The sequence below is a fragment of the Globicephala melas genome, chromosome 1 (genome assembly GCF_963455315.2).
Source record: "Globicephala melas chromosome 1, mGloMel1.2, whole genome shotgun sequence".
In the NCBI taxonomy this organism is placed as follows: domain Eukaryota; kingdom Metazoa; phylum Chordata; class Mammalia; order Artiodactyla; family Delphinidae; genus Globicephala; species Globicephala melas.
In genome coordinates this window covers 183617375-183643701 of record NC_083314.1, presented here as the reverse complement: position 1 = coordinate 183643701, position 26327 = coordinate 183617375, and the positions used below count along the sequence as shown (strand labels likewise).

General features: G+C 58.6%; 1 protein-coding gene across 3 annotated transcripts in view; it reads right to left on the bottom strand.

Annotated features, from left to right (window-relative positions):
* CHD5 (chromodomain helicase DNA binding protein 5) overlaps positions 1 to 26327 on the bottom strand; it is a 66057-nt gene that overhangs the window by 16705 nt on the left and 23025 nt on the right. For 2 of the 3 annotated variants that reach the window (XM_060283829.1, XM_060283831.1), the window contains exons 6-31: positions 26039 to 26163; positions 24623 to 24746; positions 23845 to 24011; positions 23449 to 23670; positions 22162 to 22368; positions 21734 to 21945; positions 18872 to 19003; positions 18678 to 18786; positions 17335 to 17526; positions 17047 to 17247; positions 13418 to 13555; positions 13185 to 13306; positions 12191 to 12364; positions 11669 to 11810; positions 10359 to 10490; positions 7296 to 7413; positions 5795 to 5919; positions 4514 to 4745; positions 4219 to 4329; positions 3794 to 3966; positions 3080 to 3254; positions 2534 to 2626; positions 2245 to 2333; positions 1821 to 1954; positions 1230 to 1374; positions 706 to 865 (exon numbers count right to left, since the gene is read on the bottom strand). In XM_060283829.1, the coding sequence (XP_060139812.1) occupies positions 706 to 865; positions 1230 to 1374; positions 1821 to 1954; positions 2245 to 2333; positions 2534 to 2626; positions 3080 to 3254; positions 3794 to 3966; positions 4219 to 4329; positions 4514 to 4745; positions 5795 to 5919; positions 7296 to 7413; positions 10359 to 10490; positions 11669 to 11810; positions 12191 to 12364; positions 13185 to 13306; positions 13418 to 13555; positions 17047 to 17247; positions 17335 to 17526; positions 18678 to 18786; positions 18872 to 19003; positions 21734 to 21945; positions 22162 to 22368; positions 23449 to 23670; positions 23845 to 24011; positions 24623 to 24746; positions 26039 to 26163 (3954 nt within the window). Of the gene's footprint in view, positions 1 to 705; positions 866 to 1229; positions 1375 to 1820; positions 1955 to 2244; positions 2334 to 2533; positions 2627 to 3079; positions 3255 to 3793; positions 3967 to 4218; positions 4330 to 4513; positions 4746 to 5794; positions 5920 to 7295; positions 7414 to 10358; positions 10491 to 11668; positions 11811 to 12190; positions 12365 to 13184; positions 13307 to 13417; positions 13556 to 17046; positions 17248 to 17334; positions 17527 to 18677; positions 18787 to 18871; positions 19004 to 21733; positions 21946 to 22161; positions 22369 to 23448; positions 23671 to 23844; positions 24012 to 24622; positions 24747 to 26038; positions 26164 to 26327 lie in introns of those variants that run through there. The other variant, XM_060283835.1, reaches the window with a different exon arrangement.

The window sequence follows — 26327 nt, the reverse complement described above, 5'->3', positions numbered from 1 at the left end:
CCCGGTGATTCCATTGCTAGCTATACGCCCAAGAGGAATGAAGACACTTGTTTTCAGTTGAACACAAAAGTTCAAAGCAATGTTACTCACAATATTATCCACAATAGCCAAAAGGTAGAAACAACCCAAAATCCATCCGCTGATGAGTGGATACACAAAATGTGGTGGATTCCAAACAATGGAACAGTATTCGGCCACAGAAAGGAATGAAGTGCTGATACCCGACAACATGGATGAACTTGGAAAATATTACGCTAGTGAAAGAAGCCGGGCACAAAAGGCCACACAGTGTATAATCTCATTTACGTGAAATGTCCAGAACAAGCAAACCCGTAGAGACGGAAAGTAGATTAGTGGTTGCCGAGGAAGATACGAGGAGAAGGAATGTGGAGTCACTGCTGATGAGTATGTGTTTCTCTTTGGGATGATGAAAACATTCTGGAATTAGAGGCAATGGTTGCACAATCCTATGAATGTACCAGAAACTACCGGATAATACAGTTTTAAATAAAGATGGAACACGGTGGTGTGTGAACTACATCTCAAAGCTGTCATTAAAAGGAAAATCTCTCAGGGGAGTGACACTTCTGCAACCAGAAGCTTTGGGCGGGGAGGGAGGCCAGCCCTTGTGGGATGTGGGGAGGACGTGCGGTCTCGCCACCTCCTGTGACCCAGGCGCCCTCCCCTGCTCGACAGAGCCCAGACCTGGCAGGCCCAGCGGGGCAGGCAGAAGGTGGGCAGGGCTGGCGGGCACCGGTGTGTTGGGATCCGAGGAGATGACCTCGCCTGGCTTCTTGCCCTCGGGCCCCTCAGGGAGCAAATCCGGGGTGCTGTACTTCCCATTGACGTGCTCAAACTCCTGAACCTGGGGCAGGGGGGAGGGAAGCAAGGGAGGTGGTCGCAGCTCAGAACCGAGGGCCTCAGGGTGGCCCATGGGACTGGGGGCGTGACAGGCTTGGGGTGAGGCAGAGGTGCCGCCTCCACCCGAGGCTGGCCAAGCCACATGCCCTTCTGACTGCAAAACCCCCTGCCAGCCCCTACCCCCAGCCCGTCCCCACCTGCCAACCCGGCCTCCAGTCCCCACCCAGAGAGGCATTGTGGGTCCATGCCTCTAGCCTGACTCAGACCCTGGACAGCCAGGCACTTGCCCTCTGCCCGCTGACCCCCCAGGGGCACACCTGGGCCGTGGTCGGCCACCAGGAAAAGCCCAGCAAAGGCTACTCACCCACCTTCTTCCTAACTAGTGACATGACCCCGATGCGCGTGAGCACGTGCTGCCTGGAGAGGCCCTCGCGGGGCACACCGTCTGCGAAGGTCTCCGCGCCGTCAGCCCCCGGCTCACACAGGTGCCGCATGAAGAGGGACACATAGGCTCTGGGGTGGGGGGGACTGGGGCTCAGGGAGTGGGGGGCCGGCAGGACCCTCTGAGAGGGCTGGCAGGACCCCCGGGGAACCTCCTGGCTGGAATCATCACCCGTCGCCTGCCTCCCAACCAGGCCTGGCTGGGTCAGGCCCCAGGGAAGGACAGAAGAGGGCCCCCGGGCAGGGGACCCTCCTGGGACAGCCCTCACCCCGGACAACCCAGATCCTTCGCGCTGCCGTTAACACCAGCTGCTCTGGCAGAGAGAACTGGTCAGTGTTCTCTGCAAATAAGCCCTGCCCAGGCCTGGACCCCAGGCACGCCAACATCAGATAGCAGTGAGCTCTCCAGATACCCTTAACCTGGCGGAAACGCCACCCATCGTGCTGGCTCACCTAGCTGGAGCCTGCCACTCCAGGGCGGGCAGCCGCACCCTGGGCCACCACCTCAGCCCCTTTACCTAAACTCCTTCTCACTCTTCCCGCGAAGGTCCCGCACCAGCCAGTGGGAGTTGAAGGCGTCCTGGGGGGGCATGCCCCAGCGCATGATGGCGTTCAAAAAGGCCTTCCGCTGTCGGGCGTTGAAGCCCAGCACCTGGGCCGGTGGAGATCAGGGTGAGGGAGCGGGGAATTCAGAGACGAGGGAGAAAAGCACAGGGAAGGGAGAAGCACGGAGGAGCAGGGGCCTCCGGCGGGGGCAGGACCCAGAGGGGCACGGCCCAGGCCCACCTCTACTTGGCACTGACCCAGTGGGACCCCCCAGCCCTCCCGCCCCTCCTCCGCGCCCCGGGAGTGGCAGCAGCGGGGAGCTCTTTGCTCTGAAAGGGGATGAGAGGAATCCAGGGAAGGGGAGCTGGGCGAGTGAGGGGTGCACGCAGGCCCCACCTCAATGTTGCCGCCAACCCGGGCGAGAAGCGGGGGCAGGGGCTTGTCCCTGTCGCTCTTCAGCTGCCTCCTGGATTGTCGCCGTCCACCTGGGGGAGCAGCCCGCCATGACCCCTCAGCCGGGCCCGGGGTCCTGACCCAGCCCACCCAGCAGCTCGCCCCAGGACAGCAGGCCCCTGAGGACCCACTCCGGAGGACGGACGCTTGTCCTGATGCCCCTGGGGCGCCCCACGCTGACCACCAGCTCCCCGACATGCCGCATGGGCCCCAGCCCAGCGCTGAGACTCACTCTGCCCTTCCGGCCTTTCTTCAAAGTCCTCGTCCTCATCCTCGGATCCAATGGAGTATTCGGACTGGTTGTCTGAGAGCTCGTCCTGCCACTCTGGGGGGGATCAGGCAGAGGGGTGCAGGGTGAGCCGTGCCAGCAGAAGCCCACCCGAGCCCCCCACACCCAGGGCCACACCAAACCCCTACACCCCAGCCTGAGAACAGTGACAACGAAAACAGCCCTCGCATACTTCCTGTGAGCTCCCGCAGCATCCCTGCAACCCTGCACTACATCCTAAGGCCTCATATCCCCGTCGTCCCCATTTTACAGACGGAGGAACTGAGACTTGCCTAAAGTCACACCACTAGCCGCGAGGTCACTGAACCACTACCCATCTTGTTCCCCCAAACACCCCACACCTGCCCCGGAGCCCCCTTTCTCCGAGAAGCTCTCCCCACCGTCTCCCGACTCAGGCCACTCCACACAGCCCCTAGCCCCCACCGCCAGGGCTTTCCCGCCACAGGGATGCCCTCCCCTCCGGCATGACCCCGCCCACCGGGCACGCACCCTGGTCCTCCTGGGAGGCGTCGTTGTAGTTGACCTGCTTGCGGACGCGCTTGCCTTTGCCCAGGTTGCGGGCCAGGTCCTCCTGCTGCTGCTCGTAGTGGTGCCGGAGCAGCTTCTCCCAGTAGTCGGGGTCCACGTTCTCCTCCTGCTTGATGATCTCCCGCTCCACCTCCTCCTGGGGACGCAGGTGCCGTGGGCTCCGTGAGGGCGGGGCCAGCGCGCATCTCCGCCCCTAGGAGGCCTCGCTGCCTCTACCACATCTCACCCTCTAGGGGCTCAAGGAGGAACTGGAAAGCCTGTCTACTCCAGGAAGCCTTCCCTGATCACCCCCAGCCCCATGTGTTCTTCCTCTTCCTGCTCCTGCCGCGGTAATTCATTCATTCATTCACTTTCCAAGTACTCCCTAGCCTTGTGCCAGGCACTGGGGTATAGAACAGAATAAGCCCCACCCTTGTCCTCAGGAAGCCCCCAGTTTCAAAAGGAAAACTGGCACGTGGAAGAATAATTAGCACCCAGGGTCCGCGTGGAGGGTGGAGGGCCCACTCAGGAGACACCAGGGAGCCGGCCTTCAGGATAATCGGTTTCCGAGCGTAGATGGAGAGAAGCTGCGGTAGGGGCGCGGCGCGGCCGCAAATGGGTGGAGCCGCTGAAAGGAGGGGCGTGATCTATGGGGGGCGGGGCCGAGGAGGGGCGGGGTCGAGGGGCGGGGCTTACCACGCCGTCCTCCTCGCGCACGACGTACTGCGCCACCTTGAAGGAGCTCAGGTATTCGTTCATGTTCTGCAGCTCCGTGTCGTCCGTGGCGTCTTGGTTGCGGTCCAGTAGCTTGGAGATGGCCGCATCATCATAGTGGATCACACTGCTGTCCTCCACGTCCTTGCTGTCACCTGGGGGCAGACAGAGTGCAGAGTTGGGGGACAGCCACCAGGACAGATTCCAGACAGCGGCCCTTCCCAGTCCCCTCCAGGGGTTGCAACAGAGGAGCACGGTGATGAGACAATGTAACAGCCCACTGCCCGCCCGGCTACAGTCCACAGGCGGGGGAACCTGACAAAATGGGTTTGGGGGTCCCCCTTCCTCTCCAGGAGCAGCCATCCGGGGTACAGGTGGTCTGGGGGCTGGGCTGGGTTGGCCCCTACCTGGCGGGGTGCTGCCGTGCTTTTTCTTCGCGCTGGCGGCCAGGGCTCCCCCTTTGGAGGACTGGACGTCAGGGATGGGCGTGACGGGCCTCTGGCCCTGAGACATCATGCCTGGAGGACAGAGGTGGGGGACCGCAGAGCTGGGGGGCAGTACCCAGAGATGCCACCCTGGCCCTGCCCATCCTGGCCAGGAGGCGGGAGCAGAGGAGGGAAAAGCTGCACACTGGAGATGCCCTGGGAAGGGAGTGTCTCAAGCAGGACCAACCCCCCGTGCCCCGGCACCCAGGATACCCACCCTCCACGTCGTCCTTGAAGAGCTCCTCTGTGCCGAACTTGAGGATGTCGTCCAGCTCCTGCTTGGTCATGGAGCCGGACTTGGAGCCCAGGCCAGGCCGCACCACCAGATGGGTTAGCATCATCTTGCGCTTGGCCACCTGCGTGATACGCTCCTCCACCGAGGCCCGCGTCACGAAGCGGTAGATCATCACCTTCTTGTTCTGCCCGATGCGGTGGGCGCGACTGAAGGCCTGGGAGCGACCTGCAGCTTAGCACCCATAGCTCACCCGAGGGCTGGGGGCTCAGGGTCAGGTACCGGAGGGTGGGGGGAGGCATGCACATGGGCTCACGAACGCGCTCCACATGGAACCAGCTGCCTGACTGCCCGTGGAGATGTGTGTGCACCAGGGCAGCTGTGCTCGCATCCTGTGTGGCCTCCTGGGGGCCTGGGTGCCTGTGCAGATGGAACTCGGTGTGACTGCAGGTGTGCAAGCGGCAGGGTGGCCAGTGTGCTTATGTAATGACGCCACACGGGGCTCTGATGGCGCTCATGCCGAGATGGGGGCTGCACCTCCCCGGGAGTGACCACTAGTGGGACTGTAAGCCCACCTGGTGGGGAGGCAGAGCCACCCTGTGAGGACAGGTTGTGATGTGAGGACATGCCTGGGGATTTGCGCGTTAGGTGTCCGCGGGACGTGATCCGGTGTGATTAGATCTGTGTGGGTGACGGTGCACGGGTACACACACGTGTGCGTGAGACCTGAGTTTGTGTGTGCGCCCCAAGAGGGTAAAGTGTGTGCGTGCCCGGCCCTGCCCCGAGAGGGGTGGCCATGGACAGCAGAGTGTGTCTCTATTCCCACAACCCCTGCCCCCCAACCCTCCCATCCTTCCTCACCAGCCCCATTGCCCCCGCCTCCATCTCTTCCCCTCCCCACCTCCACAGGCTTTGTCCCCTCAACTCTATTTTCCTGTTCCTCCCAAACTGGCCCCCTCTGGGTCTCAGGACCCACTCCACGGCCTCGACCCTAAGACTGATGGGACAGACCAGGGGTCATGGTCACACAGATCGCTGCGTGTTCTTGGACACATCCCCTGCCCTCCCTGGGCTGTTTCCTCTTTTGTACAATGCAGGAGCTGGAGGGGCTCACCTCCCAGGTCCCTCTTGGGGCTGGGACTCCACGAGGCGGGTCCAGGGAGCGGTAAAGCCCTGAGACAGTCTGTGGGGGGAGGGAGGGAAAGCCCACAGAGCCAGGGTCAGCGAGGGGCCCTCTGAGAGGGCTCTGGTGTCAGGGCCACACACCTGGATGTCGTTGTGCGGGTTCCAGTCTGAGTCGTAGATGATGACCGTGTCCGCCGTGGCCAGGTTGATGCCCAGACCACCTGCCCGGGTCGAGAGGAGGAAGCAGAACTGCTGGGCCCCAGGGGCTGAGGAAGAGAGGTGGGCGCCCAGCAGGGTGAGTGAGGGGCACAGCCAGAGGAGTAGGGGTCGGAATAGGCGGATGGCCGACGGGAGATCGGGGCGGGGGGGGCTGGAACTGTGACCCCATCACAGGCAACAATGGCCTGAGCTGTGCTCAGGGAAGCCGGAGGAGGCCTGGGGCCCCAGGCGGGTGGACAGAGCAGCCCACCTGAGCCCCATGGATCCCCCAGCTCTGAGCCCTGAGCCAACAGGATGGAGCCAGAATGAGAAGGAACCGATTATCAAAGCCCGGGCGGCAAAGAAGAAACTGCAAACAGCCAGCAAATACGGGCAGAGCCGCTGAGGGTCAGGCCCCAGGGAGCCCTGGGGAACTCGGTCCTTCCCGCCCTCACGGCTCCCCTGCCCGTGATGCTGTCAGAGCAGCCAAGGAACACGCAGGGTCCCAGCTCCAGGGCCCAGGCCGACGCTCTGGTCAGTGCCCACTGTGGCAGGACGGCTGGTTCTCAGGCCCATCGGAGCCCTTCACTGAGTGACCTGGGACTGACCACGGCACCCACTCGAGCTGCAAACAGGTCCCCGATCCTCCTGAAGCCTCCCGCTTAGACGTGTGCTGGGGCCGCATCGAGATGCTGAAACTGCTCGATTGACCTCTGACGCGAGCGGGCAACAGGAATCACTGCTTTGGGTTTTGGAGCCGTGGGACCCCAGCCCTGTTCTGAGGGTGGGAGGCGGGAAGCAGCCACAAGCCCCGGGGAAAGAGAGCTCATCAGCACTTGCTGCAAACCTGCCACTATAGAGGCGCTGGACCACTTCCCCCTCCAGAGGTTTCCTCCACTCCAGAGCCAGCTCCTGGCCTGCCCCCCTCACCTCTCCTTCCCAGGCAAGCAAGAGAGCAGGCTGGAAGTTCGGGCCTGTGTGGCCCTGCCCTTCCCTCTGTCCTTCCTCTAAGGGAGCGCTGCTCTGCTCTCGCCCTCCCCGCAGCCTGTGTTCCGGGGACAGGCCCCATCCGGCCCTGCCTACAACCGGAGGTTTAGCTGGCTTCCGTACCAGAAGCCCACAGGTGCTGGCCAGACCCTCAGCACCGGCTTCATTTAGAAGCAGAGGGATTTTCCTCCCCTTCTGCTTTCCTCCTTGTCTGTTTCTCAGCTCTGAGCAAGTGTTATCTGCTGGCTTCTTGCACCCCAGCAGGCCCCTGGCAAGTTCCACGGAATGAATCCCTTTTACCAGCTACTAGGACCTAAGGACTGGTCTGCTTTCTTCGGCCGTTTGAGGAGCAGCTACCCTGACCATGAGTTGAGTGGTCTGGCTAAGAGCCTAGCGTAGGAGGAGAGGCAGACGGGGCCCCCCAGTGAAGGCCCGGGGAGGGGTGGGGCGGGGGTACCGTTGAATCTGTCAATCGCCTCTTGCCGGAGGCCCCCGGTGATGCCACCATCAATCCGCTCATATTTGTAGCCCTCATACTCCAGGAAGTCCTCCAGGAGGTCCAGCATCTTGGTCATCTGCAGGGGACATGGTATGCCTGAGGCACTGCCACAGAGCAGGGACCCCATGACAGGTGGGGGACGACAGAGCAGCCTGCTGAGTGGGGAGACAGGTGGGACCCAGGCAGACCTGATGCAGGGCCATTCTCTGAAGAAGAATGCAGCCTCCAACCTCAACCACCGGAGCCACTCCATCCCCTCACACCAGCCCCACAGCCATCTGCCTAAGACACAGCTCTAAGCACATGCCTCCCTGCTCTCTCCCCCCAGGATAAAGTCCCAAATCCTCACCTTGGCATTCCACGCTTGCAGGATTGGTGCCCAGCCCATCTGGGCTTCATTTCCCAATGCTTCCTTCAGATTCTCCAACCATCCCAAATTACCTACACTCTCTTCCCACCCCCTTACCACCTAGGAAACTCAAACAGCACCTCCTCTGTGATGTCTTCCCTGATTTCACCCTTTCCTATGAGAAGAGGAAAGCAGTCCCTTCTGAGCTCCCATATTCCTCCCATAAGCAATCTTGAGAGAGAGTGTGGCTGCATATAAAATTATCAGTCACCGTTTTCCCACAGTGCGTTGAAGGTTTTGCAGTTGTCTTCTGCCACCTATTGTCGCTGATGTGAAATCTGAGGACAGTCTGATTGTCATTCCTTTGTAGATACTGGGTCTGAAGTGTGGCATTTTCCCTATGATGTGCCTAGGGCTTCCTTTCTTTATACAGTAAGTCCCCTACATACGAACCTTCAAGTTGTGAACCTTCAAAGATGCAAACGTGCATTCGCACGTCCAATCACATAAGTTAGTGCGTGTGTCTGGCGTACACTGTCACACGCGTGCATCCTCTACAAGCGGTTGTGCTTTTGTGTACTTTACTGTACAGTACTGTATGGAGTACAGTAGTACAGTATCTCTATTTCAAGCCCAGCATGTCTGGAAGCAAGCGTAAAAGCGGCGGTGACGGGGCTTCCCTGGTGGCGCAGCGGTTGAGAGTCCGCCTGCCGATGCAGGGGACACGGGTTCGTGCTCCGGTCCAGGAAGATCCCACATGCCGCGGAGCGGCTGGGCCCGTGAGCCATGGCCGCTGAGCCTGCGCGTCCGGAGCCTGTGCTCCGCAACGGGAGAGGCCACACAGCAGTGAGAGGCCCGCGTACCGCAAAAAAAAAAAAAAAAAAAAAAAAAAAGCGGCGGTGATGTAGCTGGTACTATTGTACTTTTCAAGGTGCTACACTATAAGATTAAAAATGTTTTCTTTATTTTTTGTTTGTTTGTTTTTTATGTGTTATTTGTGTGAAAAGTCTTAAAAACCTGTTACAGTACAGTACTATATAGCCGATTGTGTTAGTTGGGTACCTAAGCTAACTTTGTTGGACTTACGAACAAATTGGACTCAACAAACGCGCGCTCTCCGAATGCAACTCGTTCACATGTAGGGGACTCACTGTATTTATCTTGCTTGGTACTCAGACCTGAGACCTCACATCTTTCTCCACGTCTGTCTGCAAACTCCCATTAAGTCTGACTTCTCTGCCATTTTCTCTATTTCTTCTTCTGCAGCTCCTAGTGCATAATTACCAGAGCCTCTCAAGGCATCCTCCATGTAATTTCTCAGTCTTATCTTTGTCTCTCTCTGCTGCATTCTGGGGAAATTCCTCAACGCCAGGTTCCCATCCATCCCCATTCTCCTCAACAGTGTTGAGAGTTCATCCAGTCTGTTGAAATGTTTTGTTCTCCATCTCATGCAGACCCTTTTCCTATCCAGTTAGTTTTATTTTATCTCTTGCTGCCTGTGTTTAATCGATTTCTTCGCGATTTATGAGTGTTAATCTGGTATTTTTGAGGTTCCTAAACGTGTTTATTTGAACTTTTTCAGGCTGTTCTATTATTCCTCCCACTTGGGTTCTGCTTACTGTTTCGTGGGGCGTCTCATTCAATGTCTCATTGAACGTTTTCATGAGTTTTGTGATTGGGGTTTTCAGGCTTACTTTGGCTGGCAGGGCTCCATCTCTGTCACTTTCTCTCTGTGCCCCCTTCTAGAAGTTGTGCAGTTCCCTCTACTTGGTCCCTTGGGGCCTCAGCCCAGAATCATGTCTTACGTTGGCAGAGGGCTGGGGGATTCTGGATCCAGTTTCCAGGTCAGCCCACAGTCACAGGCTTGGTCAGCTTTCCCCAGACTCCTCGGCCTGCTGCAGGCCCAGGGTGGGATCAGGGGCTTGCAGGCAGGAGCAGCTGTTACACGTGGACTGTTGCACACGGAGGAGCCACGTCCTAGTCTCTGGCTCAGTCACACCACCATGGAACATTTTTCACACCAGGCCCCTAGGGCCATCCCTGACCCCCATCACAGAGGTGACCTTGGGGCTGGATAACTGTCTCTAACCTCCATCTCCCACACTAGACCATGAGGGTCTTGAGGACAAGAGCTGGACCCCCATGCCTAGCGCAGAGCCGCACGTAAGACAGATGCAAAAGGATGAAGGAAGTGCACAGACAAACAAACCTCTGGGGCTGGACAGCTTTGCCTCTGACCGCCCAAAAAGTGATGCCGCAGGATCAAGCTAGAAAGAGGGACACACACACCCCCGCCAAGCTGCCCCCACCACAGGGCCCCACCTTCATGAGAAGCTGGGCTGCACGGGTGAGAGGAGAGGACTGTCATCCCAGCCTAGACAAACGCTCCAGGAGGAGCAGGCCAGAGGAGCAGCTGATGGGGTGGACGTTGGTCCTCCCCACCAACATGCCCTGAGCACCTTGAACTTGGCGCCCAACCAGCTCTCCTCGGCTGCATCACACCAGGGCCCAGAGGAGCGACTTTTGACACACAACCCACGTGGGGATGGCATCGGGACCTGAGGGCTGCTGGCAGGCTGTGCCCTCAGCTAGTGGGGGCAGGACGCCCTCTGCAGGTGTGGGGTTGGGCTAGGGAAGGCAGGGAGGCCAGCAGCCACCTGGGGGCAGCTCACCTGGGAGAAGATAAGTACACGGTGCCCTTCGTCCCGAAGTTTCTTGAGCATCTTCTGCAGCAACATGAGCTTCCCTGAAGACTTGACCAGAGAGCTGCCATCATAGGAGCCATTGGGCAGGACAGGGGCCTCCTGTGGACACAGAAGGTGGGGCATTGGGGGCTCCCCTCTCCTCTCTGACTCTGCACCAGAGGCCCCAGAGAGTGGACAAGGGCCCAACAGTGGGTGCAGCACCGAGCCCAAGCCCGGGTCAGGCCAGGTTCTGCAGGGCGCATGGGCAGGTCACACGGCTGCTCCCAGCGTCGCGTTCCCCAGGCAGGGCTCAGACTCGCCGGCCCTGCCCTCCATCTCCCCCTGCTGGCACTCCACCAAGACCACAGGCATCAGTGGACGAAGGATGACACAGAGCTTTGAGCCAAGCCGGCCTTCCCAGCAGGTATGTGCAGGGCACGTCCAGGCAAGGCCAACCCGGCCCCCCAGCTGGGCAGAACCTTAGCCCAAAGGCCTCTGCTGGGCCACCATGGTGAGATCAGCCTGGGGTTGGCTGAGTCTAGGTCACCCACAGCACGGCCTTCACGCTGAACTCTGCATTGGTCTTCTTGTTTGGGGGCAGGGATGGGGGAGGGGGAAGGTGTAAACCATGGAGCGTTTAAATTAGAACCAGAATAGCCGTGACCGCAGTGAGCACCGCTGTGCCGAGCTCTCGCCGAGGGCACTGACGTGGACGTTCTGGTCTGGCCCTCACCCTTTCAGGGGGTGCTGTTATTGTCCCCACTTCGTAGAGGATAAACCCGGGGCCCCAAGAGGACCACTGACTGTCCTGAGACCACAGGACTGGAGCCGAGGGTCTGGCTGGGGGTCCAGTCTCTCACCCAGGGCAGCACATCAGATCACCTGGGGGCCCCACCCAGACCTCCCCGACTGCCAGGTCAGCCCTCGGAGTCCTGGCCTGCGGTCCCGTGACGCTGAGGCTGGAGGGGATTCTGTGGTGCCCCGATGCCCCCCATTACTTTATGGTCACGAGGAGGGGTCCAGGGAAGGAGAGGGCCTGGCTGAGCAGTGGACAGAGGTAGGTTTCCAGATACTTCTGGCACAGTGGGGACCCATATCGCCTCCAAATCCTCATTCCCAGCAGCCAGGGGCACCATGGCGGCCACAGCTGCTTGCCACGAGGGCCACAGAAAACCCATCATGACACAGCCACATGCACCTACCACGGCCTCAGGCCCTTCCATGGCAGCCTCAGGCACTCACCATGGTGGTCAAGGGCACCTACCACGGTGGCCACAGTGGCAGCCACGGGGACCTACCACAGCGGCCACTGGGAAGAGGTAAGGGTGGTTGCAACACTTCTTCAGGTCCATCATGATGTTGAGCAGCGACACCTGGTTCCCACCCCCCTTGGAGTTCAGCGCCTCGAAGTTCCGCGTGAGGATGAACTTGTAGTACTTCCTGCCAGAGGAAGGAGGAAAGGCAAGCTGGATACACCTGGCCACACCAGCCTCCGAGAGGGCACTCTGCTCTGCGGGGAGCCTGGGGGCTGCTGCCCTAGTACCAGTTACAGAAAGACCACGGGGAGCCCCGAGAGGTGAAGCCACAAGCCTGGCACTGCCCAGCAAGTTGCTGGGGGACAGTGCAAGGGCCCAGGCAGCCCCAACCCTGGTCACTGAAATCTAAGAGGCCCCAAGAAGGAAGTATGTGCAAAAGGTGAGTTGAGGCCTGGGCGGGGCCGAAAGGCCCTCTCACCCACCCGGGGCAGCAGCCCAGGAAGGCCAGGTCAGGCCCTTCTGATCTAGAAGACAAGCCCAGGGGACACGGGGCAGGCTGCTCACTTCTGCATCTGGCTCAGTTCCACGCGGACGATCAGCTCAGTCTTGGCCGGCATGTTCTTGAACACATCAGCCTTGAGCCGCCTTAGCATGTGCGGCCCCAGCAGGTCATGCAGCTTCTTGATCTGGTCTTCCTTGGAGATGTCGGCAAACTCCTCCAGGAAGCCCTCCAGGTTGCTGCAAGAAAAAGCTGGGATGAGAGCCTGCAGCAGGCCAAAGCCCTCTGCAAAGGGAACCAGGATTGGGGTGGGGGAGCGGGCCAGCCAGCCCGCCCCCGGCCACCTGCCAGAGGGTCACAGGGCAGGCCTGTCACAGGGCAGGCTGGCTGGTGGGCCACGGAGCCCTGGCCCTGCCCTAGGTGTCCTTCCAGTCTCTGTCTAAGCCTGTGTCACCCCCACCCATCGCAGCTGTCTCAGCCACACAGGATGCCTTCCTGTCCTCAAAGCTGTCCTGGACATGCAGTCTCTAGGACTCTTAGCCGTATCGCAGATAAGGAACCTGAGGCTGATGGGTGCCCAAGGTTATACAGTCCAGCCTGCCCTCGTATCTACATCTCCTGATTCCAGAATCAGCATTCTCCACCCTGAGTCCCCTGAGTAGGAAACTGAGGGGTCAGATGAAGACAGGAAGGCCGGAGCTCTGTCTTCACCCCCATCTCCACCACCACCACCCCAGCCTTCTGCCTCCCATCGCTGCCCCCCACGTGGTCACTTCAATCTTTGTGGAGGGACAGGAATGGGCCAGGGGTGTGGGGAAGGGACAGGATCCCAGGAGGACCCCCAGGGTCTTCAGGGGCAGAGCTGAGGAAAAATGGCAGGACTGGCAGCAGCAGATGTTTCCCAGGGGCTCGGCACGGCCCAGCACGCTGCTAACACTCCCACGTTACCGATGAGGAAACCGAGGTCCAGCGAGCAGCCCCAGAGCCGGGACGGGCACTGACCCCTCTTCGCTGGCTGCCCCCCACCCCAGCTCCCCAGCCGGCCCCCCCCCGACTCACTTGAACCTCTCTGGAGTCAGGAAATTGAGCAGGTGGAAGAGCTCCTCCAGGTTGTTCTGAAGGGGGGTCCCCGTCAGCAGCAGCTTGTAATCGATCTTGTAGCTGTTCAGGACCCTAAAGAACTTGGGGAGGGGGGACAGGGGGCCTGTCAGGGGGCACCAGGCGGCCGGCCCATCCAGGGACCACCTTCCTACCTTGGACTGGTTGTTCTTGAGCCGGTCAGCACTTCCTACCTTGGACTGGTTGTTCTTGAGCCGGTGGGCCTCATCCACCACGAGGCAGGCCCACTCAATGGAGCCCAGGATGGCCTGGTCGATGGTGATGAGCTCGTAGGAGGTGAGCAGGACATGGAATTTGATCTGCACTTCTTTCTGGAGGGAGAGGGAGGCGTTTGGGAGGAGAGCTGGGAGAGCAGCAGATCAGGGTCTCCAGAGACGAAGGGGCGAGGAGGAGTGTGGACAGGACCCCCAGAGAGCCCAGGGAGCCCTGGGACTGAGAGGAAGACACAGGCCACTGAGCAAAGGGGTCAGCTGAGGCCCAGGAAGGGCTGAGAGAGGCAGAGGGGAGCCTGTAGGCGGCACCTGGGTGTGCACCAGCCCTGCTCTTTTGGGCTAGACCTTGGTCAAGGTAATTAACCTCCCCAAGCCTCAGTCGCCTCACCTGTAAAAAGGGAGCAATACTGTCTACAGGAGGAATGCCACAAGAATTAAAAGGGCAAGTCTGTTCCTCAAAAAATTACACATATTACGGAGAACAGTATGGAGATTGCTTAAAAAAACTATAAAAATAGGGCTTCCCTGGTGGCGCAGGGGTTGGGAGTCCGCCTGCCGATGCAGGGGACGCAGGTTCGTGCCCCGGTCCGGGAGGATCCCACGTGCTGTGGGGCGGCTGGGCCCGTGAGCCATGGCCACTGAGCCTGCACGTCCGGAGCCTGTGCTCCGCAACGGGAGAGGCCACAACAGTGAGAGGCCCGCGTACCGCAAAAAAAAAAAAAAAAAAAAAGCTATAAAAATAGAGCTACCATTATGATCCAGCAATCCCACTCCTGGGCATATATCCAAAGAAAAGCATAATTTGAAAAGACACATGCACCCCAGTGTTCACTGCAGCACTATTTACAAGAGCCAAGACACGGAAACAATGTAAGTTTCCATCAACAGAGGAATGGATAAAGAAGATGTGGTACATACATACAATGGAATATTACTCAGCCATAAAAAAAAATGAAACAATGCCATTCACAGTAACATGGATGGACCTAGAAATTGTCATACTGAGTTGAAGTAAGTCAGACAAAGACAAATATCATATGATATCGCTTATATGTGGAATCTAAAAAAATGGTACAAATGAACCTTTTTTACAAGAGAGAAACAGAGTCACAGATGTAGAAAACAGACTTATGGTTATGGGGAAAAACAGGGGGAGGGATAAATTGGGAGACTGGGATTGACATATACACACTACTATATATGAAACAGATAACTAATAAGGACCTACTGTACAGCACAGGGAACTCTACTCAATACTCTGTAATGACCTATATGGGAAAAGAATCTAAAAAAGAATGGATATATGTATATGGATGACTGAGTCACTTTGCTGTACACCTGAAACGAAGACAACATTGTAAATCAACTATACACCAATAAAATTTTTTAAAAGTAATATAAAAACAAACAAAATTACACACAGAATTGCCATGCGATCCAGCACTTCCAATCCTGGTTATAGACTCAGAAGACGCGAAAGCAGGGACTTGAATGAATACTTCTGCACACCTATGTTCACAGCTTTATTCACAAGAACCAAAAGGTAGAAACGCTCAAGCATCCACAGGCAGATGAATGGATAAACAGAAGGTGGTCTATCACACGATGGGATGTCATCCAGCCTTAAAAAGGAAAGAAATCCTGACACATGCTACAACGTGCTGAGCGAAATGAGCCAGACACAGAAGGACAAATACTGTATGATTCCACTTACATGAAGTACCAAGAATAATCAAATTCAGAGACCCAAAGTAGGAGGTTGCCAGGGGCTGGTGGAAGCTAGTGTTTAATGGGGACAGAGTTTCAGTTTTACAAGATGAGCAGCTCTGGAGAGGGGGGTGATGGCTGCACAGCAGTATAAATGTCCTTGATGTCCACGAACCGTACTTGTAAAAATGGTTAAGATGATACACTCTAAGTTATGTGTATTTTCCTACAGTTTTAAAAAATAAAGTAAATTGAAAAGCTGAGGGCTTCCCTGGTGGCGCAGTGGTTGAGAATCTGCCTGCTAATGCAGGGAACACGGGTTCGAGCCCTGGTCTGGGAGGATCCCACATGCCGCGGAGCAACTAGGCCCATGAGCCACAACTACTGAGCCCGTGCGTCTGGAGCCTGTGCTCCGCAACAAGAGAGGCCGTGATAGTGAGAGGCCAGCACACCGCGATGAAGAGAGGCCCCCCCTTGCCACAACTAGAGAAAGCCCTCGCACAGAAACAAAGACCCAACGCAGCAAAAATAAATAAATTAATAAACTCCTACCCCCAACATCTTCTTAAAAAAAAAAAAAAAAAAAAAAAGCTGAGTCAGCAAAGCACCCAGCCCATCGCAGGACCCCAGGGTGAGCTCAGAAGTTGTTTCTGTGACTGATAGGCCCACAGGCCCATCCCTCTGGAATCACTGAGTCATTCCCTCACTCAACAAATAGTTATTGAGAATTCCCTGGCGGTTCAGTAGTTAGGACTCAGCGCTTTCACTGCCATAGCCCGGGGTTCAATCTCTGGCCTGGGAACTAAGATTCCCACAAGCCGCGCGGCACAGCCAAAAAAAAACAAACCCACACAAATAGTTACTGAGCATCTCCTGGGGCCACGACCATCCCCAGACGAGGGAGAAAGCCGAGGTGAGGAACCCTGGGGAGGCTGGAGGTGATCCGCCAGCCCCCAGCACTGCAGGTAGCACGTGAGAGCGCCAAGACTGCCTGAGTGCCCCCGCGTGCCAGGCGCGGGAAGTACTGAGTGCTTTGTGCCCTCGATTCTCAGAGTGCAGCCTGAGAATCAAAAGCATGCACATCATCTGGGACTCTGTCAGGCCCCACCCCAGAGCTGCGGGATCAGAACCTGCCCTTCAACAAGGCCCCTGCTGACCGGGGGGCACAGGGAAGTCTGAGCGGCCCTGCCTAATGCTTATTCATTCGACCCTCCACAACTCTAGACTGGGTCTGTTATCTCCATTTTGCTGAGAAGATTCTGAAGCACAGAGAGACTAAGTGACTTGCCAGAGGTCACACAGCTGGTGGACTGGGTTGAATCGTGTCCCCTCAAGATCCATGTCCACCCAAAACCTCAGAATATGACCTTTTTTGGAGCTCGGGTGTTTGCAGGTGTCATTAGTTAAAATGAGGTCATCCTGGATTAGGGTGGTGTCTTTATAAGAAGAGGAGACACAGACACACAGGGGAGACGGCCGCATGACAACAGAGGCAGAAACCCAAGTGATTCAGCTGCAAACCAAGGACTGCCAAGGAATGCCTGCCGCCACCAGATGCTGGAAGAGGCGCGGAAGGGTCCTCCCCCAGAGCTTCAAGGGCAGCAGGACCCCGCCGACAGCTGGATCTCGGACTCCTGGCCTCCAGAACGGCGAGAGGATAAATTCTGTTGGCTGTTTTCAGCCCCACCGCCACCCTGTTTATGGTTCTTTGCCCCAGGACATGGATACAGCAGGTAACTCTGCCTCAAGAGAAGCTCCGTGCCAGCTACTACCTACCTCCACCAGTGACCAAGAGAAGAGACCCCAGACGGACTGCAGGGCCCCTGTGGCCCCCAGGGCAGACTGGGCACCTGTGCAGGGTCCCCGGGGTCAGGAGTGCTCACCTTCATCCGGAACACCTTCTTCCCACTCCGAATGGCATTGTCCTCAAACGAAAACTCGTTCTCCCGGATCACAGAGCGGCTCTCCTTGTCCCCCGTGTAGGTGACCACGTAGAAGTCGGGCGCCCACATCTCAAACTCACGTTCCCAGTTGATGATGGTGGACAGGGGCGCACTGACCAGGTAGGGCCCCTTGGAGTGGCCCTGGGGAGGGAGACGGACGCGCTGAGGCTGCCGGCCCACAGCCAGCACTGGCTACCCCTCCCCAGCCGCCCAGCCTGGGCCTCAAACCTCCTTGTACAGGGAGTAGAGGAAGACGATGGTCTGCACTGTCTTGCCCAGACCCATCTCATCGGCCAGGATGGTGTCGGTGCCCTGGGCCCAGGAAAAGCGCAGCCAGTTAAGGCCCTCCAGCTGGTACGGGTGCAGTGTGCCGCCCGTGGAGTCGATGTACCACGGCTGCTTGTCAAACTTGACCGTGGGCTGCAAGGAGGCAGAGGTTCAGACGCACGCTGGATCCTGGGCCACCAGGGCCCAGCCCCCAGGCCTTTGCACACGCAGTTCCTTATGACTGGGGTACTCTTCCCACTCCTCTCATCCCTGCTAACTTATTCATCCTTCAGGTCACAGCTGGAATGCTTCTTCCTCCAGGAAGTCCTCCCTGACTCCTGGCCCGGCTTAGGTGTTCCCACCACGTCCTCCCTTGTCGACCCTATACTTCTCCTATCAGGGCAGTTTACCAAGTGTTGGATTCTCTGACTTTAAGCCCAGCTTGTGGTCACCATATTGGTGACCTGCTCCTCTGAGTCCCATACAGTGACCAGGACACAGTGAGCACTTAGGCAACATTTGTTGGATGCATGCCCAGGATGCCTGATCCCGAACATCACCTCTTTTATCCTGCAGCTCGGGGCCACCTCCCCCATGAAGTCCTCCTGATGTATCAGACCCATTCACCTTTCCCTGGCATCCCACAGTCTCAAGCCGATCTCCCACTTCTGTGTGTACGCGCCACGGGCCCTTGGAGGATGAGCACTTCGTGAAACAGGGGGCAGGGCCTTGTTCCCCCAGGGCCAGCCCAGGGCTAGGTGCTAGCAGACACCCAGAGAAGTTTGCTAAATGAATAACAGTCAACCTTCCACTCCCCGATGGGCTCAAAGCTCCGGGGCAAGTTGTGGGTCTCCTGCCCCTGAACAGATAAGAATGGTGTGTAATTAGCAAATCAGCAATTATGTTCCTGAAGTAGGAAACACACTTTTTGATTTAAGTGCTTGGAATTAGCTCAACTAAAGGAATGCAATTTCGTGAGCTGCGCTGAGTAGAGACTATCTGCTCCACAGTCTGTGCACTGGTGACCCATCCTTCAAATCGCTCTGTCCCCCAGGAGCTGCCGCTCTGCATGAGGCTGGGGGACCCAGACCCCAGGGTGTGAGCCCTCCCCTGCGGGGAAGGGCTGGGTCCTGTCACCCTTGTCCCTGACTGAGCCGTAGAGCCCCCTCCTGCACAGGTGCGGCTCCGTGTGCATAGACCCGCAGTACGAGTTCTCCGGAGACGTCCGGAGACCATACCCTCCGCCACGGCCAAGCCTCGGTGGAGGCCCTGGCAACCCCACCCTGGAGCCCCTCCCCGCTCACATCCACAATGGGCGTGTCCGGGGGCTTCTCCTGTTTGTCGTCCTTCAGCTTCTTGCCCTTCTTGACCAGCCTCTTGGGCAGCCTGGCGTCCTCCCCCAGCATCAATTCCCTGGGAAAGAGCACAGGATGATGAGAGCAGAGCTCAGGCTGGTGGGGGGTGGGAGGCCCCGCCCAGGGGCCCCACCGTGGCCCACCTGTGGCCCCAGTAGGCCTGCTTCAGGTTGTCGTAGTAGGGGATGTCAATGTCGTCAATCTCCCAGGTGCACTGGTCGTAGGGCAGGTCCTTCCACTTGATCAGGTAATGCACATCCCCCTTTTTGTCGAAGCTGCAACATGGTAAACAGATAGAGGAGGGCGGGTCACCCAGGCAAGAGTCCACGGAGGGCACCTCACAGGATGCAAAGCCTCTCACCCCCGCGGTCCCCTGGGAGCCCCAGCCAGGAGGGCGGCACCAGGCAGGGACTCCAGAGAGGTGAGACAGCTTGGCCAAGGCCACACAGCTAGTGAGAGGGAGGGAGGAGGGAACGGGTTGAGTCGCAGAGCAGAGGGACATCTGGGAGGCCACACTAATGGGGGAGCACAGAACCAGCATCCACTCCATCCTCGGTGGCTGTGAATCCCATTCAGTCATGAGCATTCCCCCGGAATTCTCAATTACTGAGTCAGATGGTTCTCCCCTGACCACAGACCTTCGTTTTCTCGCTTAAAAACTCCCAAAGAGGGGGCTTCCTTGGTGGCGCAGTGTTTGAGAGTCCGCCTGCCAATGCAGGGGACACGGGTTCGTGCCTCGGTCCGGGAAGATCCCACATGCCGCGGAGCAGCTGGGCCCGTGAGCCATGGCCGCTGAGCCTGCGCATCCGGAGGCTGTGTTCCGCAACGGGAGAGGCCACAACGGTGAGAGGCCCACGTACGGCAAAAAAAAAAAAAAAAAACTCCCAAAGAGGGACTTCCCTGGCGGTCCAGTGGTTAAGACTCCGAGCTTCCACTGCAGGGGGCACGGGTTTCATCCCTGGTCGGGGAACTAAGATCCTGCATGCCGCACGGAGTGGCCAAAAAAAAAAAGAAAAAACCTCCCAAGGACTGGAGGGGTGCCCATCCCGGTCTGGGGCCAATCCCTGCAAAGTAGAGACGAATGTAATTCTTGCAGGTGGGATGCCCTCTCCCAAAGACCCCCGTGGACACGGACCTGATGCCCCAGCCAGCAGCCCAGAGGGGTTGCTGCAGAGAAGCACCTTGCACTGCAGCTTGAATGTGGCTCCTGGGAGGGGCCTGGGGCCTCCCACCCAACCTGAGTGCACTGGGCAACCGAGCCAGGGCAGCGCTGCAGGGCCAGGGGTGCCACGGCTAGCCTGGGGGCCATGGACAGAAAGACCGATCCCCAGTCACTGTGGAAACCGATGGATTTTTTTTTTTCAATAAATGATTGGTTATTACTCAGACTCCATTCAGGTAATACATTTGGAGGAAATTCACCTACCCCGCTTTGAAGGCAGGGAGAAAACTTGCCACTTTTGTTTTGAACATGCAATTTAACAAAGGTAAAAAAATTGTGGATCAGTTCAACGGGGGGGGGGGCTCAGGTCACATGAGGGCTGGGGATGGGAGGATGAGGCATTTCATAGTCGAGGGAGTACTTTTTCAAATTCCCCTGGCCCATCTTCCTGACGGCCACGCTAGCAGGCGCTGGCACACTCCTTGAACCCCCGCGGCAGCCCTGTGGGGTGGGTACTCTCATTATCCCATTTCACGTGAGAAACACAGAAGCACAGAGCCCGGAAAATGGGAGCCAGGGCTGAAATCCGACTGACAGGATCAGGTTCTTAAACTCTGCTCTACCCAACTCCTGCCTTCGGGACGCCTGTGGTCTGCTGGATCCCAAGTCCCCCCGAGGCAGAGCCTCCGTGGGCCCCACCCTGAGCCCACCTGTCAGCCACCGCCGGTTCTCAAGCGCCTGAGCTCAAGAATGAGCAAGAGGGGCTTCCCTGGTGGCGCAGTGGTTAAGAATCTGCCTGCCAACGCAGGGGACACAGGTTCGAGCCCTGGTCCGGGAAGATCCCACATGCCACGGAGCAACTAAGCCCGTGCGCCACAACTACTGAGCCTGTGAGTCACAACTACTGAAGCCCGCGCGCCTAGAGCCCATGCTCTGCAACAAGAGAAGTGGCAGAGCAGAGGGAGATGGGAGGCCACGCACCACAACGAAGAGCAGTCCCTGCTCACGGCAACTAGAGAAAGCCCACACACAACAACAAAGACCCCATGCAGCCAAAAATAAATAAAATTAATTAACTAATTAAAAAAAAAGAATGAGCAAAACCTCCCACCTCCCCACCAAACCAAAGCCACTCTTGCAGTCCGGGGCCCCCCTGCCTTGGTGTCTGCGTCTGGTCTCTGCAGCCTCTGACCACCGTCACCTGGGCAATTTCACACTGCTCAACAAAGAGCTGTTGCAGGGGCACTGGGGTTTGGAACAGTGGCTAAGAAAGCAAGTCCTGCCCTCAGAAAAGCACTGGGTTCAAATCCCAGCACCCCTGCCTCTTGCCTGTGTGACTCTGGGCAAGTGACTTAACCGTGCTGGCATCCATAAACACGAAGGCGGAAATAAAACACCTACCTCTTGATAGATGGCACTCGGTGGTGTCAGCTGTGTTATAAAGGAGCAGCAAGCATGTACTCACTCCACAGCTCAGGCCCACCCGGGTCCCCAGGACCTTCCGGCAGGTATCAAGCACTGATGCCAGGAGCACAAGGGTCCCGACCCCCCAAGTGTCCCATCTACAGCTTCCACTGGCCGTTCGTCAAGTTGCCTCTTTAGACATATGACTTAGGAACTGCTCTACCATGAGAGTGACACGCATGCACATGCAAGTTTACACACGTGTGCATCCACGTACCCAGGTGCACGAAGACCCCTCCAGCTGGACAGTCACATCACCGACAGTGGGGCCCCTTCCGCCACCACAGCCACGCGTGGTCCTGAGCCCAGTTAACAGGTGTCCCAGACCTGCAGGCACCCACCTCCGCGAGGCACAGGGCCCCACCCGCCGAGCACACACCTGTGGTTCAGGATGCGGTGGACCATCATCCACTCGGGCTTGATGCCGTAGCGGTAGAAGCGCTCCTCCATCTTGGCATAGAGGGGGTCTTTGTTCTTCCTTTTCTCGCTCTTGCCATCCTCATCGCCAGAGCCATAGTCAAAGGGCGGTGGCTCGTCCATGTCGTTCTTTCTTTGGTAGTTGCGATACATCACCGTGTGGTAGAGCTCCAGCTGCTCGCAGAGGGGGCAGAGGTTACAGGAGGGAGATGGGCCGTGAACCTCCCCATGTCCCCCAACCCAGCTCCCCCAGCCCCCAGCCTGGGCCCCAAGCAAGCCAATCCTCACCTTCCTCCTCCCCCTCCCCAACTCCCAGCAATGCCCCTCACTCGGGGAGCTGGCCAGGGCGTTTAGGTCCTGAGCACAGCCACACCTGCCCAGGTGCCTCACCTGCAGCTCCTTCACCCAGGAGCAGTGCCAGTAGGAGAGCCCAGCCCACTTGACAAAAAACTCTCTCTCCGGGATGCCCTCTAGGGGCTTGGGTGGTGGAACGCCAGGCTCTACGTCGGACCCCGGCAGCCCCACCATGAAGGGGGCTGGGGGCTCTGTCCACCTCCAATGCAGGATCCGCTGGACTTTGCCCTTCAGCGGGGGACACTGTGGACAGAGGAGGGTCCCCAAGTTCAGGGCTTAGCTGCAGGGCCCCACCCCGAGGCTCCCTCCAACAAGCTGTACTACTCCAAGTCAGACAGCACCACAGCGACTCCAAGACACCACTCTGTCCTCAGGAGACCACCCATGCCGTGCACGCTGATGAGGCGATACGGGTCTGCACACACACACGTGCACACACACATACACACGCATAACGGAAGCCCATATGCACACAGGTAACCGAGGGCTGGCACGGCACAGCCCAGGATCCACAGGGTGGGGGACCCAGCACTAGGGGTGGGCTGGGGACAACTCGGAGCATGGTGGCCTTCAAATGCCTACAGTGAATGGGGGGGGGAGGGGCGGGTGCTCTCCTCTCCCCGCAGAAACTGAGGCCCCAGCCCCAAAGGCCTCCTACCCTCTCGCTACCCCCAGCCCTGTGACAAGAGCCAGGTCCAGTCTGAGTCTGAGTGGACAGTTCAGCCTTGTGTGGCCTTGGGCAAGTCACTTTACCTCCCTGAGCCTCAGTTTTCTCATCTAAAAATGGGAGTAACGAAAGGCCTGGTACTGGAAAACTCAGTAGGTGTTAGAGGGATGCCCAGTAAACGGTGGCTGTGGTGGGCGGTGGTGGGATTATCACCACCGCTTCTCTCTTCTCATAGCGGCTGTTTCCAGAAAGTGTGAAGGGGATTGCAAGCAGAGCAGGCCAGGGTGAGGCGGTGGCCGGGACTCGGGGCACATGGGACTGGGCCTGGGACTGAGCCCCGACGGGGCGGTGGCGGCGGGGGTTGGGTGGGTACTCGTGGGGCGTGTCCTGGACGGGAAGGGGCGGGTTAAAGGTCTTGGTAGGCGGAGAGCCAGGCGGGGCCTTCGTAGGTGAGGCCTGGAGCAGCATGGGCGATGGGCGTGGTGGGCATGGCCTGGGCCGGGGGAGGCGGGGCTTTGGTGGACAGGGCCTGCTGGGGCGGGGCCTCGGTGGGTGGGACCTTTGTTCGCAGGGCCTTGCCGGGGGAGGGGCCTGGTCGTTGTGGGCGGGGCCTTGCCGGGGGCGGGGCGTTCGGCGCGGGCCGGCGTAACACTCACAGTACAGCGCGGGCAGAGCCATTCACCGTTTGGGATCTCGGGCAGCGGCGGGTTGAGGCAGTGCAGGTGGTAGGAGGAGGGGCAGGCGTCGCAGCAGAGCAGCTCGCCGCCGTCCTTGCACACGCGGCAGAACTCCATGTGGTCGTCCTCCTCCTCCTCGCAGCCGCCCTCCTCCTCCTCGTCGTCGTCGTCCTTCGGCTCCCACTGGATCCCCTCCTTCTCCTGGAGGGGGGGAGTCCAGGTGGAGGCACCCTGGACCAGGACCCCACCTCCACCAGGGAGCGACTCCCTCCCTCCCACTCGCACTTCCCCATGTTCTGCCCCAGAAGACCGTGCAGGAGTCCGGAAGCCAGGCACAGACAAAATCCCGCCCCGGCGCGTCTGCCAAGGGCTTACACAGTGGGGACAGCTCCACTTGCCCTCCGGAGCTTTCTCCAGCTCTGGGTCCAGGCAGACGAGGTGGTAGGCCCTCGGGCAGGTGTCGCACAGGATGATCTCCCCACCCTGCTGGCACACCTCACAGTAGTCCTGGTGGTCCGTCTCATAGCCATCACCGTCATCAACTGCGGAGGGGGCAGAGGCAGTCATGGAGGGCCTTGTTCCCACTCCCAGTGCACAGCCAATCTCCACGCCAGGCTGCCCTGGCGCATACTAGGCTCTCAATAGATGTTGGGTGGTGGGTGGACAGACAGGGTCAACAGGAGGACTGAAAGAGTAAAGGGGTGAAGAGATGGATGGAAGATGGATAAAAGGAAAGGAAAGGAAGGAGGGAGAAGCAAGGAAAGAAGAAAGATGGGTGAATGCATGGAAAGATGAATGGCTGGATAAATAAAGACAAGGGAGGGAGGGAACGAGGATGGAGAGGGGGAACGAGGATGGGTAGGGGAATGGGGCTGAGGGGATACATGGGTAGAGGGTGGATGAGGTTAAGAAGCAACTCCTCCTGTGCCCCCCTCTGCCAGTGCAAATGCCCTGGGGTGGCTCACATCACGGGTCCCTAACGTATGCAGACTCACTTCGACAGGACCCCCTCTCCTAACCACAGAGGCCAGGGTGCTTGAGGAAGCACAGGGGGGCTTCCTGCTGAGGGGTGCCCTTCTCTGCTCCCCGAGGGGGCTCTGCATGCCCACATGTGCCGCGGTGGCCATGTGAACCGTGCAGACAGGACTCTTACTTCTCTTCTTCTGGCGCCTCCTCTTGCTCTTCCTCCCCATCAGGGCAGAACACTCCGAGCGCACGGAGGCGCTGTGGATGCTGGCACTGTCCAAGTCCGACCCCTCCCGCTGCTCCTCCTCACTCTGTGGAGGCAGCGGGGGGAGGGGGGGGGCTGTGAGCCCGGAGCCAGCCCTGGGGGCTCATCTCCAGGCTTCGCAGGCCTGGGGGGCAGGGCAGGGCACAGGGGAGGCTCCAGAGGCACAGTGCTGTCTGTCTCTGGTTCATCTCGTCCCTCCACCCAGCTAGAAAACCCTCAGCCCACCGGTCCAGCCTGATGGCCTTCCACCCTCCTCCCCAAGCCCTGCTCTCCAGCCCTCAGACCCTCCCCACACTTTCCACCTCCGGAACTCTCCCAGGCCCTGCCCTCCACCCTGCCAAACTCCTACACATCCCTCAAGGGGAAGCCCTAAGGACACCTCCCCCAAGGAGCCTTCCCAGATCTCTCCCTAATGAGACCTGTTGCACAGCCTTGTGCCAGGTCCGACCTGTCCCATCTGCCTGTCATTGGCTCTCTCCCAGCGCATGTGCCCAAACCCTTCCAGCCTGCGAGCAGCTCCAGAGCAGGGCCCACCGTGGTGGAGCAGAGGGCCTAGCACATTAGTTTGTGCTCAAAAGCTAACCTGAGCTGGACCACCAGCTCCGGGCTGGACCATGCCTGCTGCTCCGTGCTCCCCTCCACAGCAGCTAAACTTGAGACCTGTCACTTGCCCCTATGAAGGGACAAAGAGATGGCTTCCATCTCTTCCCCTCCGCAGGGCTGGGTCAGGTGAGGGAAACAGGTGCCCTGTAGGGGCAGGATGGGGGTGAATGCCTCTACCCCCGGAGAAAGAGGGCTCAAAGGCTCAGACATGGACTTAGGGTCATTCCAAAGCTGGTGACAGAGCTGGCCCTGGGAGGGCAAGGGAGGGGCAGGGTTCCAGCCCAGCCCTATCCTGCCTACATGCCACCTTCCTGGGGCCTGCCCTCCCAGCAGACCTGGGCATCCAGGCGCCCCCCAGGACTCTCCCGCCTGCTGCCCAGATGGAGAGGCAGTTGGGGCGGAAGGAGCCAGGACTGAGCCCCCAGCTCAGCAAGGTGGGCAGGAGAGCTACCCACCCAGAGTCCAAGCTACAGGGGGCCTTGGAAGGATCCAGGCTGAGCCCCTCACCAGTCAGGTGGGGAAACAGGCTCAGCAGGCCTGAATGTAGAATGGGAGAGTCTGGGGCAGGGGCGGGGGGATGGTGTGTACAAGACCTGCCCCCTGCCTGGTTCAGGAGAATGAACTGATAGCCCTGCTTTCCACGTCACCCAACCTTTGCATGTTACACACACACACACGCACGCACACACACTCACACACACACACACACACACACACACTCACACTCGCACTCACCGAGGAGCCTTTCTTCCTCTTGCTGCCAACCCCTCCGAAGCGGAACTTGAGCCCGGCCACCTTTCTCCCTTTGCCCTTTTTCTTCACATCCTTGGAGCCTTTGATCTTCTTCCTCACTCCAGGCCCTGAAAAGCACCGGTGGAATAGCCAGCGCCCGCCACAGCTCACTCACTCACCGCCATGCTCTCACTTGGCCTTGAGAACCCGCTTTAAGGAAAGGGTGGTTTCTGCCGCTGCCCCTTCTCGGATGAGAAGACTGAGGCTCGGAAAGGTGACGTCCTTGCACAGC